Source organism: Musca autumnalis, unplaced genomic scaffold, assembly GCF_047663935.1.
Source record: "Musca autumnalis isolate F117 unplaced genomic scaffold, ASM4766393v1 scaffold_5, whole genome shotgun sequence".
Lineage (NCBI taxonomy): Eukaryota > Metazoa > Arthropoda > Insecta > Diptera > Muscidae > Musca > Musca autumnalis.
In genome coordinates this window covers 50,664,425-50,677,698 of record NW_027412088.1, presented here as the reverse complement: position 1 = coordinate 50,677,698, position 13,274 = coordinate 50,664,425, and the positions used below count along the sequence as shown (strand labels likewise).

Here is a 13,274-nt window from a genome sequence, read left to right as displayed (position 1 = left end):
TATAGGAACACCTCGTGGTCTTCTATATAAAGCCCTTGTGGTCTTCTTTGGGAATACCTTGAGGTCTTCTATAGGAAGACCTTGTGGTCTTCTATAGGAAGACCTTGTGGTCTTCTATAGTAAGACCTTGTTGTCTTCTATAGGAAGATTTTGTGGCCTTCTTTAGGGAGACCATGTGGTCTTATATAGAATGCGCTTGCGGTCTTCTTTAGGAAGACCTTCTTTAGGAAAACCTCTTGGTCTGTTCGGAGGTTCATAACATGGATTACTGAGTTATCTACAGTGTATGACATTAATTTGTTTAAAATGTTTTTCAAGAAAAATTTTATTTTCAATTCAGAAAATAAGAAAGTCCAATTCCCAATCTCCTAGAATACAACAAAAACACCATAAAGAACTTTAGAAAAAATTACCACGATCCAAATCTTTGAGTCGGGAAATTCTGAGTAAAAATCTTTGCAAATGTTTCTAAGCAGAATGGTTAGCGGATTTCTCAATTCTAAGTAAGTCAAAAATTTATATAAAATCCTTGCCCATTCTTTACATTTTACTTTTTATGGTTCTGCAGCAAAAATCAGCAAAATTCAAATATCAATCAACCGCCATCTTCAACCCAATCAACCGCCCAGCATTCGTCGCAGAACAGCTCCAACAACTTACCAAAGAAATCACATAAAAGATCTGACAAAAGACGCAGACCGAAACCTAAAAAGGCGATAACTGAACTGCTAAAGCCAATTGGCAAAAATGCTTCAGGAAATGATGAGGAACCCCAGACTTCGAAGGAAATATTCTCACCTGGAACCAATAAAGTTAAATCGGCCAGTTGGAAAAGATCCGATCGTTCTGCCACCTTTGTGAACAAGAAGAACAAGGTGTCACGCAAACATTCCCCTAATTGGCTTAAAATTAATTGTGTTGCGGGCAAAGGTGGTGAATATCAGGTTAATAAAACCCAGGATTCAGCATGTCGACCAGGAACATTATATTCCGATGTAGTTTTGGGTGGTTCTGCTGCAGGTGTTTCATCGAATTTGGGTAATATGCGGACATTAACACCACCACCGCCACGTAGACTTGGTAATGGCCACCCAGGGGATAATGCCCAGAAGAAATTAACAGAAGCTCTAATGAAATTTTCTCTGGAGGAACAAAGTGACTCCAATGATGAGAGTTGTGGTGAAATTATGGATAGTCAAAATGTCGGAATGTTTCCCTCATTACATAAAATGTTATCGAAAGAAACGGCTTCACATCAAGCGGTTGGAAATTCTTTAGCGTGTGAGGGTGGAACAAATACTGAGTTGAATTGCGAATCCCCAAGTTCTTCCAAGGATAACTCTACAAAATCCTATGAAGAAGCTGATGTGGTTATTTTAAGTGATCACAAAGAAAACAGTCGTGTTGATGGCCAACCTCAGGTTTCATATGGCAACTATTTGGAAAAGCAATTTGAAGAATCTGCCGTGCAGTCTTCTTCTACGATAAGGTCCGCTTTCCCACCTGAGAAGCCGCAGAAATTGATGTTAAATATACCTTACTGGAATTTTACGGAACCAGATTTCAGTCCACTTGGATATCCGAAATTTGTGTGTCAATTTGAAGATGAAAACTATTTGAAAGCTGAAAAATTGGCAATGTTGAGTTTAAATTTAGCCATGGGCAATCGTGCGGAAGCTGGCAAATTCAAGTTATAAAGGTTCGTCTAATTTTTTTTCTATAATAACAGTCGTAAAAAATTCAGATGATCTGTGATATGAAGATCTTTATAGTCTCCCAACGAAGTTTTACGTGGTTTTTTAATAGATTGGGGACGAAAGCACCGACGTAGCCGCAAATCAACGTATTCTGGTCTTCTAACAAATGTGGTCTTCTAAAAGGAAACACTCTGGTCTTTTGCAAGAAGGAAACCTGAAGGCATTCAAAGCTTCTGTAAAAATACCCCCTGGTTTTGTTTAAGAAGATTTACCGATCATCTATAAGAAGGCCCTTTGAACTTAGTTAAAAATGCCCTCTGATCTTCTCTAAAAAGACTTTCCGATATTCTGTGAGAAGATCTTCTAAAATCCTAAGAGGCAATCCGATGGTGTTCTATAAGAAACTAGTAGGACTTCTTATTAAAGATCAGTAGGTCATATATTAGCAGACCAAAAGTTTAACCTAATGGTCATCCATAACATGAACTTCTGGTCTTCCGATAGAAAATTCGACGGTTTAGTCGAGAAGGACTTATAGAAGATCAGTATGTCATATTAGAAGACCACGAGATTATTCTAATGGAAGACCTTCTGGTCCCGTAATGGTAGACATTATGGTAGAACAATATAAAGTAAAAGACGTGCACCACTCTGCGAGAAATTATCCATTTAGCGGAATGATATGGAAATATTCAAATTGAAAATGTAACGAATTTTCATTGATGTTTTTCAAAATATTTAATGAAATGTGAAAAAATATAAGTCCTTATTTACATTAGGCAATTTTCCTTGCGGCAATTGTCAGTTTGTAGGTGAAAGAGGGTGTTGAGACGCAAAGGGTTTCCATATGCCTCACCTCTCTCTCCTTCAAATTGACAATTTCCGCAAGGAAAATTGGCTAATATAAATATGGACTTAGTTTTTTTTAAATTCCAATAATTTATAGACATTTTCTTTTGTTTACATATACCGGTGACACTAACATTACAAACAACAACAATTATAAACCATCCATTATTCCTTTCCTCCAGGATGATAACACAATTCTCCTGGGGGACCTCAATGCGCACCACGACAGCTGGCATTCGGAACTAGGATGCGATTCCAGAGGGAACTACATAGTAGAGCAGGTAGATGACTCCAACTTCTGCCCCATAAATGAGGAGCATCCTACCCGTATTACAGCTTCCTGCCGCAGCTCCCCTAATGTCACACTGTTAGCGCAAGTCTAGTTGCGAATGCCACCTGGCACGTGGACATCGCGCTAAACTCCGACCACATGCCTATTACAATAATGATCAACATGGCTGACACATCTTCCTTGTCTGAAGAAAGAACCTTCATTACCTTCAACAAGGCTGACTGGGACCTGTTTAATAGAATAACAGAAGATGAATTCTCGCAATCCCCCCTACCCACCTCAGCACCGGCAGTTAAAAAATTCTTCAGGAACACCTTACTCAAAGCAAGTAAAAGGTGTATTCCAACTGGGCGGATCTTCGAGATCGAAAGCAGATCCGTCTGATGCCAGAATACAGACCCTCAACAAACAGATAAATAAATAATAAATATAAATAAATAATAAATAATAATAATAAACCATAAAAAAGAGCTATGGCACAAACACTTAGAGGAGTCAGACTCTGTCACAAAAAGACTATGGAACACTATAAAAAATCTATCAAACCCGAGACGTACAGACAGTATAAAAATATCTTTCGGAGATAATGTTCCAAAAACCCCAGCTAAGACTGCAGCGGCCTTCTGCAGACAATTTGTCGAGCATCCGCCGACTCCGAACCGCGATAGCAGAAGAATACGCCGAGCTTCCCGCGTCCTTAGATCAACCACGGACCCAGCCACCATCACAACGGATAATGTGCTTACAAGCATAAAAGCCGCCAAGAACTCCACAGCAATTGGTCCGGATGGCCTGGCTATGAAGCTACGATGCTGAAGCACATTGAACAACATGGTGCAAATTACCTTGCCCACACCTTCAACCAATGTCTTAGCACTTTCGAGGTCCCAGACATGTGGAAAGTCGGAAAAATAATCCCTGTCCACTCTGCTATCGCCAGTTGTAAAAATTCTGGAATCTATTATCTTATCGCGCTTCACTGAACACTTCCACCTTGCCGACCATCAGCACGGCTTCAGAGCCGGAAGGAGCACTATAACAGCTCTCAGTGAAGTCACGGCTAAGATAACAGAAGGACTAAACAGCAAGAGACCACATCACAGAACCATACTAGTGGCACTGGACCTGTCCAAAGCCTTTGACACGGTCAACCACGCCACTCTCCTGAGGGACGTTATGGAAACAGCACTCCCCAACTACCTCAAGAGATGGCTGGTTAACTACATGGCAGGCAGACAGTCCTATGTGGAGTTCCGAGGGCACAAATCCAAACCCAGGAAGAATAAACAGGGTGTACCTCAAGGGGGAGTACTATCCCCGTTGCTATTTAACTACTATATCTCCAAAGCTTCCAACCCCCCCCCCCCCCCCCCGGAAATGTCCACCTAATATCATACGCCGATGACTGCACGATCATGTCTATTGGCAGGAATATCCAAGAAATAGAAGACCGCATTAACAATTACCTCCCCACCCTCAAGGACTTCTTTGAAGGCCGTATCATTCAGTTATCTGCCCCCAAGTCCTCAGCCACAATCTTAACCATCTTAAATATTCGTATTAGCGGACAAAACATCCCAACAATTAAGAACCCCAAAATATTGGGTGTAACCTTCGATAGTATTTTCCTCTTCTGTAAACATGCCGAGATGGTGGCCGGGTATGTAGGGAAAAGGAATAAAATCCTTAAATGCGTATCGCTACAGGGTGTCACTCCATGGCCCTAGAAAATCACCTACAGCATGAAACCAAACGTCTCCCGGTAAAATCCCTCTGTACCCTCCTAACACAACAACACGCGATTAAATGCAAGAAGCGGGACCACCCTAACCATGAGAGCTACATTAGACCCCCCTCTGAAAGACGCACACCCATTAGATACGACTTTCGTAAAGAGCTACCAAATATCCCCCCAATCCATCAGATGATATCAAAAACGCCCTTAAACAAGTACACACAAAGGCTGTTGAAGACCAAATCTCCTCCTATACTAGCTGTGTTGTGCTTGGTGGGAGACCCCCTCCTGTAAGCGAGGATGAGAGGGTCCTACCTAGGTAGACCAGATCGACTCTATCTCAGCTCAGATCTGGTATCTCTAGCTACCTCAACAGTTATCTCTCCCTGCTGAATCCTGAGATAACTGACGCATGCCCAAAATGTGACCAATCTCCACACATCACACGGCACCTCTTCGCATGTCCTGCACAACCGACAGACCTGACGTCGGAGTCTCTTTGGACACATCCAGTTGAAGCGGCCCGCTTCCTGGGACTGGATGTGGATGCCTAGATGTCTAAATATTAATTTCATATTATCTTCTTTTCTATTTCTTTCCTCTCGATACAATCTTTACCTGTAGGGGTTACAATAACAAAACAATTTTCTATGCGGTTGTTCTTAAGTTGTATTTGTTGTAGTATTTACTTATCGATTTTTACAATAGGAACCTCTGATGTTCTATATGAAGATTTAGGTTTTCTCCGGTTAAGAAGTCCTACAGGATTGGAACCTGGACATCCTGTGTCCCGCCCACAAGAAGCCTGAAGAAGGAGACTGTGTGTTCCAACTACAGGGGCATAAGTCTGTCTGAACAACTCACCTCTTTTGAGCTCAACACCTTCAGAGGAAATCTTTGCTACTACATCGGTAATACATCCCTCAAAGTTGAAGGATGTGAAGTCAAAGATGATGAATCAGGCCTAGAAAAAGTCAAGGACTCAGACCAAAATCTTTCTTCACCAAAGAATGCGACGAAGAGAGTTAGGTGAACGGAGGAAATAGAACTTGGACCTACGACTCCCCACTTCTAGGCGGAATATAAGTTATACCGGTAGCCCTAAGATAGAAACTGAAACAGGAACAGGCGCGTATGGCGATACCCTCAACTTACGACTCTCATATACGTTGAAGGAAAATTGTAGGGCCTTTGCAATGAAATAAGCTATAGAACTTATACAAAATACGAAAACGAACATAGGTGACTCTATGCGTCGATAGTCAAGCGGCCCTTAAAATTCCTCAGTAGGCCTATTCTGCAACCTTTTAACAATCCGACAATCGAAAACGTTGTCGAAACTAAAAAATATTTGCAGTAACGATTGTGCTATTTTGTAAAAATGTAGACAAATTGACGATAAACTTTCAAAAGCTTTCAATTTTTATTGTATTCCTAATCAATACATACACACAAACCAAAGGCAAATCCAAATCTTCTATAAGAAGACATTAGGATATTCTATAAGACCTCAGGATATTCTATAAGAAGACCTCAGGGTCTTCTATAAGAAGATCCCAGGGTCTTCTATAAGAAGATCCCATGGTCTTCTATAAGAAGATCCCATGGTCTTCTATAAGAAGACCTCAGGGTCTTCTATAAGAAGACCTCAGGGTCTTCTATAAGAAGACCTCAGGGTCTTCTATAAGAAGACCTCAGGGTCTTCTATAAGAAGACCTCAGGGTCTTCTATAAGAAGACCTCAGAGTCTTCTATAAGAAGACCTCAGGGTTTTCTATAAGAAGACCATAGGGTCTTCTATAAGAAGACCATAAGGTCTTATATATGAAGACCTCAAAGTCTCCTATAAGAAGACCTCAGGATCTTCTACGCAAATATCTTCGTTCGTATGCATGGTTCTTTTGTATCCAGATTCGAAAATTTTGCAACCTGGACTGGCTGCGTCCATAAAGTATCAGAAGACATGTGAGTGGGTTTAGCTTGGCATTTAAACAAGTGCAGCATGTTGTGCGATCCCAATCCACATGCAGAGTATGTATTGCATATCGTGCCATCAATTCGATCCCAATACGAATTTAGGCGGCTACATCGTCCGGATCTTCTTCTTTTCCGCTTCACTCCTTGAGGAGCAATAGGGCTTCTAGAGGTTTCTGAAACATTGTCTAAACATGAAGTGCTTCCTCCCAGACACGTGGAGCCTGGCGCAGTTGAGGGAGGATTTGGCACATATGTGACTTCCTGGGAGATTAATATTTCTCTTGGTTATTGCTTTCATGTTTTGATGACAGAATTAGTCAGGATTTCTTCTTTGCTTGTGAGCACAAGAACCTGGCGCTGAACACGAGCGTAAACCTCTTGAAAGCCGGTGGGCGCCACTGTTGACCTATATGGGCTCATCCGCTACCATCTCGACTACCTTGTCCGCAATAACGACGCAGATATCTGTAGACCCCATTCTCCAAGTACTTCTTTTTGGCTCTTACAGATATATTTTTTGGTAGTGCTGCAGGTATTTCGTCCATGCAAGAGATAAGGGTTATACCGGAAAACCTGTACACTAGATTGCGGCATCTATGCTTAGTGCGATTACACCCAAGCAGGTACTGCATCGACAATGTTTCTTCTCCTCATGAAGATGGTGTCCTGGTGCCATGAGGATGCACCCGATTGCAGTCCTCGGGTCGGCATTCTGGCATGTTTGAATATTCTTCCACTGCGTAGCAATAATACTTGCATACCACACTGACAGCGCATAGCTTACCACAGACAGGTCTATTGCTTTGTAAGAGGTAAACTAGGTTTCTTGGCCTGCACCCCAAGTAATGCGCCAAGCGACTTGAGAACCTTGTTCCTACTTCTGATCTTGTAAATAGCCTATGGCTTGTGTGGACGACTTAAACATGCTGTCGAACGGTACACACAATATTATGGGGTAGCTTGTGGTCGGAATCTGGACCCCATCGGCCAATATGTTCATGGGGAGCTTCATTTCTGAAAAATTGTTCGGGTATTCGACATAACTGACGTCCACGAAAATTCTCTCAGCTACCGGAGGAATGTGCAGTTCTCTGCAGCGGTGATTGGTAAATTGTCTGAACCCTTGTTAATGGCTAAGAAAAACACTGCGGTCAGCGGTTATGAAGTGGGATGGTCTGTTAACGGCGACGATTATAGGAAGATTGTTTGAGCCAAGGGAAATGACGCGTTAACAGAGTACGTAATTTGTCAGAACGGGTGCAACAATGGTGATATGCCTGGCGACCAGTGACAATCTTCTCTTATTTCTGTAAGAGCGTCTTTGTTTAATATCAGGCATGTAACGCAGGGCACAACTATTCATTGGCGATATGTACATATTTCGTGTATGGGTCACAAGAGTTAAGCTCAAGCGAGATAGGTTTGTAGTGGACAGACGGTATGAGCCTTCGCTTCTTGTACTATCCTTTCGCAAAACATTGTTATAAAGGTCTATGTGTTGACGCAGAAACCAGCAAACATAACTCTTATCGCAGAAATCCTGGAAGCGGGTACGAACATTAGTGTGATTCCGTAACTAGTTAACCACAGAATTACCGATAATCTTCGTTAAGGTGAAAATTGTATGTGTCCATAAATTGAATTTTTCCGAATATTTTTGGTAAGTATTTTTTTTAATATTTCAGTCATAACTTTGCGTTTAAATTTTACGGATTTTTGTCGATAACGAAAAACAAGAGTTACAGAATCGCACCCCAGAGCAGCTCTGGAAGTGCGCCCTACATCCATTACATCGGGGAGATGATTAAATATGGTGCATGCGGATCTGACAATCGGAACAGATTCATTGACCAAGATTCCTCCCAATCCCGGCACTGACCGAAAGAGCTCGGATCAGTGGGCCTATTCTGTAACTTTTATCGATTTAAAAGTTGTTAAAATTTCTTTTGTTTTTGTAAGAACTACAAAACAAACACATGAAATTTTTGTAAAATAAACAATGAGTGAAGTTGTTAAAAAGTTGCTGAAGAGGTACCCAGGGTAATGGATTAATTGAGAATGCAGAATATATGATTCATATGCCGAGTTTGACGTGTGGTCAAAACTTTTCCATGAAATTCATACGTCGTATTGGACGTGGGGTCATTTTTTTACATAGGGTACTTACGTTAGTTTGGAGGTGGTGGTAAAATATTTTCTATGCCACAGTGACAAGAACTTGGACGTGGGGTAATTTTTATACCATCGTAAGCATATCTCCTCACTATCTGGTCATTTGACAACCAAAACATTACTGCCTACTTATGTTAAGGAAATATGAAGATACAGAAAAAATTTGACCGATCGCTCAAATCATTTGAAAGTTTTTAACAATATATGATCGAAGGGGTAAAATTTACCCCCACCTCCACAGTTAAAGGTTAATTCATTGCTAAAACAAAGAAGATGATCGGTGGTGAGAGTAACGTTCAAACACACCACAATTGAGATTGTGTGTGTTCACACAGACACGGCTCGCGAGCCCAGTAGTGATTAGCACGGCTCTAAAGACCAAATGAAGGATATTTGTTTTGAAAATAATACATGTTTTTCACTTACTTCGAAGTCCATATTTCTTAGGATTGTCCAGCTATCACCAACTAAAATATCAGTTCATAATACTCGAAGGAAGTTCCCGCTTTCACATCGTAATATTAGGTTATTCAACCGTTATGAAAGTTCTAGGGGAGATGATATCCTTACCACCTGAAATTAAGAAGGATTAAATGAAATTATTTAGTAAACTAAGCCAAATTTTCCAATGGTCTTGAACAGTCCGACAGCCTTATTGTTCTTAATCCGATTAATTACTGTCATGACCTCACTTTGGCTAAATTGTAAACACTCAATGTCGTCGTTTAGGATTGGTTACGGGGTATCTTCATCGCTGCCCGTATTCCAAAGCAAAAGCTTGATGAAATGCTCCTGCCAGATCCTCGGTACGCTATCTGTATCCCCTGTATCTTCGCAGAGGTGATTATTATTTATACCGGGTTCTTCTTCTTTTTCTAAATTATGTTTTTTATGGCATGGGTATTTGCGAAAGTAGACGGGATGTGTCGTCAAGAAGTTTCACATGTTTCTGGCCATGACGGCTCAAACCATAGTGCACCAGTGCACGGGAGCAGCGATATCATGCGTCGGCCAATGCCCCTTTGGCATTATCTAGAAAGCAGCTAGTGGGTGCCCTCCACAGAGCTCACAGGTCTTTCTCTCGTATGCACCAATTTGAAGATCCGCTGTATGGGTTTCACTTTGCTCTTGGCAGGGGGAATGAGGTGTATTTGTCAGCAGAAAAAGTCTCCGGTCATACTTCGTAGTAAACATTATTACCAGTTTTATTTCCATACAAATCAGAACTAGTCGATCCGATTCCTACGCACTATCCGATTCCTACGCACTATCTGTAAGCCAATAATAGCTGTTTGTACTTACCTTACATCCGCCAATATGCAAACTGCACCTTCTCTGTAAAGATCCAGTTTCGAATACGCAGATCCTTTAAACGTTTGCGGGGGGTCTTCAATTTTAGAAGGGTTTGTTTTTCTTGGTATTTTCATAGTAGGTTGCTTTTTATAGGAACGCCCAATCCAAGTTTTCATCGTTCTTAGAGGTAAACGCTCGGCACATGTTAGCTCACCACCTTTAACTGGTATTAAGGGAAGTTTGCCATGTGACACAACGAGGAGGTCAGTGTCAATGTTTCTTGGTATCTTCCACCAGCTATGCCTATGCACGCTATTTACTCCGGTAGATACTTGGGGACTTTGCCCGCTGTATCGGGATCCTCCTGTCTGAGAGGCATATTGAGATCGCCGTACAGCCTTACAATTTTAATGTTGCTATTACTGAAATTGGAAAGAACAATGGATTAGTTTTAGGAAAGAAGGATTGGTTTAAATTCGAGTATAGAAGTAAGTTTTTGGGTGGTGTCGCTGTTGAAGGACGAAAGGGTTGTTTGAACAAATCTAAGCTCATATTGCTTTGGAGGACCTTTCACCTGAGAATTATATTTTACCGTTGTGTTCAGGATAATAAGGACCACCTGTGTTAAAAAAGTAAGACAGTTACGAGTGGAGCCTTAAAAACGGCAATAGTGCTAAAGCAAAACATGTCAACACCCATATCTTAAAAACGTATGGACTTCCCCCGGAAAACTATGTATGGTGATCAGGAAAACAAGGACTGCCTGTGGTAAAAATTTCAATCAAATTTGAAAGGTGCTGTTAAACGGCATTTAAGCCATATAAAGTACAGTGAGTCACAGTCTAAAGTATCCATTAGAGTTTCTTTCATTAAAAATGCGATTGCTAAGACTTACTTAATTAAAGTGATTCTATTATTTTATATTTTAACCGTAGTGTCTTAACTTAAAATTAATAAAATAAAATTAGCATTGAATATGCAGATAAAAAATACAAATTGTTAAACAATAGCGATTTCTACCTCACAGGGAAAAGTATGCACACTAAAACTTTTATTAAACAAAAGGGATTTATTAGGTGTTTAGTACTTGGTATGATATCCTTTGTTATTCTTTACAGTCTCGAGCTTTTTTGCGTTGATTTAAGAAATCTGAATTTTCCTCATTCTTCTTGCAAGGCATTTTTCAGGGTTCGTATACTTGAGATGTTATGAATTCATATTGTTACGGAATTAGATTTAACTAATCTCCGTGTAGACGTTGTTTTATTCCCCAGTACGATTTGTACCAAATAAAACAGGGTTCGTTTTAGATTACGCTTCTACAATGCTTAATTTACTTTATTACACTTATTCGGAACCGACTATAATTACTAAGCACACAGCAAGTCTCTAGTTAGTACGCAGCTATTCTTTAACCGATCTGTTCAGTTCAACGCTTAAAACACAACTCAATCAATGTTGCCGTTCCTACCGATATTTATACCCAAAATCTCCTTGGTCTAGAATTATCCACAAAATCTGGCAACATCTCGAATCTGTGCAGCGAACACACATTCGCACTAAGCGAACAACCATACTCACATACATACAAGTAGACAAGCGCAGTAATGACGTAATTACAACAACAAACAAATGCAAGAAATAAAGGAGTAACAAACTCAACGATAATTACATGACTATGGCAAAACAAACAAAAGCACATTAATAAAAGGTAAAGTAACATCTAGAATAATGGAGAGAGTTCTACATGGTAGTTGTTGTTGCTTAAATAAAGTAACTGCGTAATAAAAACTTTACGTTACAATTCAAATTTTTAAATTAACGGAAATTAAACTAAATTAACTTAAACCTATCAGTTACATTCGTAACAATATATTTGTCTCCAAAATACCCCAGACATTTTCTATAGGATTAAAATCCGGGGATTGGGGAGGTGTTTGAAGTACTTTTGGACAGTTTTATAGCATCCATTCTCGAACAATGTGTAATTTGTGTTTGGGGTCATTTTTCTTGATACAATTGGAATGTTGTCCCAAATCCCATTTTTCAGCGCTACCTTTCAAATTACTCCTCAGAATGTTTAAATGACACATCTTATCCATAATTCCTTCGGTAAATACAAGATTCCCTACACCAGAAGCACTCATACAACCCCATAACAGATCCTCTTCTGTGCTTTAAGGTTGGAATTGTGTGTTTAGGGTCAACGGCCTATTTGCCCTACGCCATAGCTTACTTTTTCCTTCCGTCCGAAAAAGGTTAAATTTGCTTTCATCTGCAAAAATTTCAGTCTTCCATAACTCAAAATCCTTTTTTTTTTGTGTACCTGAACGAAGTCCAATCGAATTTTGCGGTTTTTAGGATATATGAATGTCTTTTTCAGTGCAACTCTGCCATGAAGACCATGAAGGTTACAAACTTTTTGTTAAGATATGTCTCCACTAAGCTTCGGGTTGTCGGCCACCTGTTGAAGCAACCAATTATCGTCTCTTTTAGTGATTTTTTTCTCTGCTTTTCGACTTGTTGCAGATCCTATTCTCAGTTGTATGCCTCAATATGATTTTTTTGAACAGCAAATCGGGTAATATTGAGCATTTCTGCTATTTTCGTTGATATTTACCCATGACAATTAAATAATTATCTTTCGGCAATCGTTGTATGGCGTCCCATGGTCTTAATTCCAAAAAAAAAGATCTCTAAACTGGCAAACTTATGCGGAATGTTTATAAAAATAACTGTTGCAAAATTGTGCTTGTAATTCCAACACAAGAATTAATGTTCATCGTTATAAAATTGGAAGTATTACCAGGTGGACACTTTTCACGGTAAGGTAAAAATTTATGCTTTTTTAACAATTATTAATTTTTATCTGAATTTTTCAGAGTATTGTTAATTTTAAGTTAAGACATTAATCAAGAAATATAAAAAAAAGAATAAAATCATTATCATTAATTTATTCTTAGCAAACGCAGTTTTGTAACGACAAGTTCCCTCCGGTTGCTGGGATAGCTCGCGGGGGTCCAGAGTCTGCCACAGAAATTTGTAAGTGGAAAGACCGAGAGAGTGATAACACGGATTTCTTGTTGGTTTTTAATCAACGCTGTGTTTTATTATTTCGTTTTTCTTTTGAGGGGTACACAAGTATAAATTATTAAGTATATACAAAGGTAGAGTTTCGGCCGCTCGTTCGGGGTGAACTGGATAAGTTCACCTCTCCGCTCGTCGTCGACAGTCCAGTCTCGACGGGAGACCCGAGTAGA

At 40.0% G+C, this 13,274-nt stretch overlaps 1 protein-coding gene across 1 annotated transcript; it reads left to right on the top strand.

Moving 5' to 3' along the window:
* Positions 1-328: 328 nt before the first annotated feature.
* On the top strand, positions 329-12,741 carry LOC141386504 (uncharacterized). The gene is made up of 3 exons (XM_073955085.1): positions 329-503; positions 569-1,699; positions 12,544-12,741. Exons 1-2 carry the CDS (start codon positions 463-465, stop codon positions 1,695-1,697), a joined length of 1,170 nt encoding a protein of 389 aa, XP_073811186.1. The 5' UTR covers positions 329-462; the 3' UTR covers positions 1,698-1,699; positions 12,544-12,741.
* The last annotated feature ends 533 nt before the right edge of the window (positions 12,742-13,274 follow it).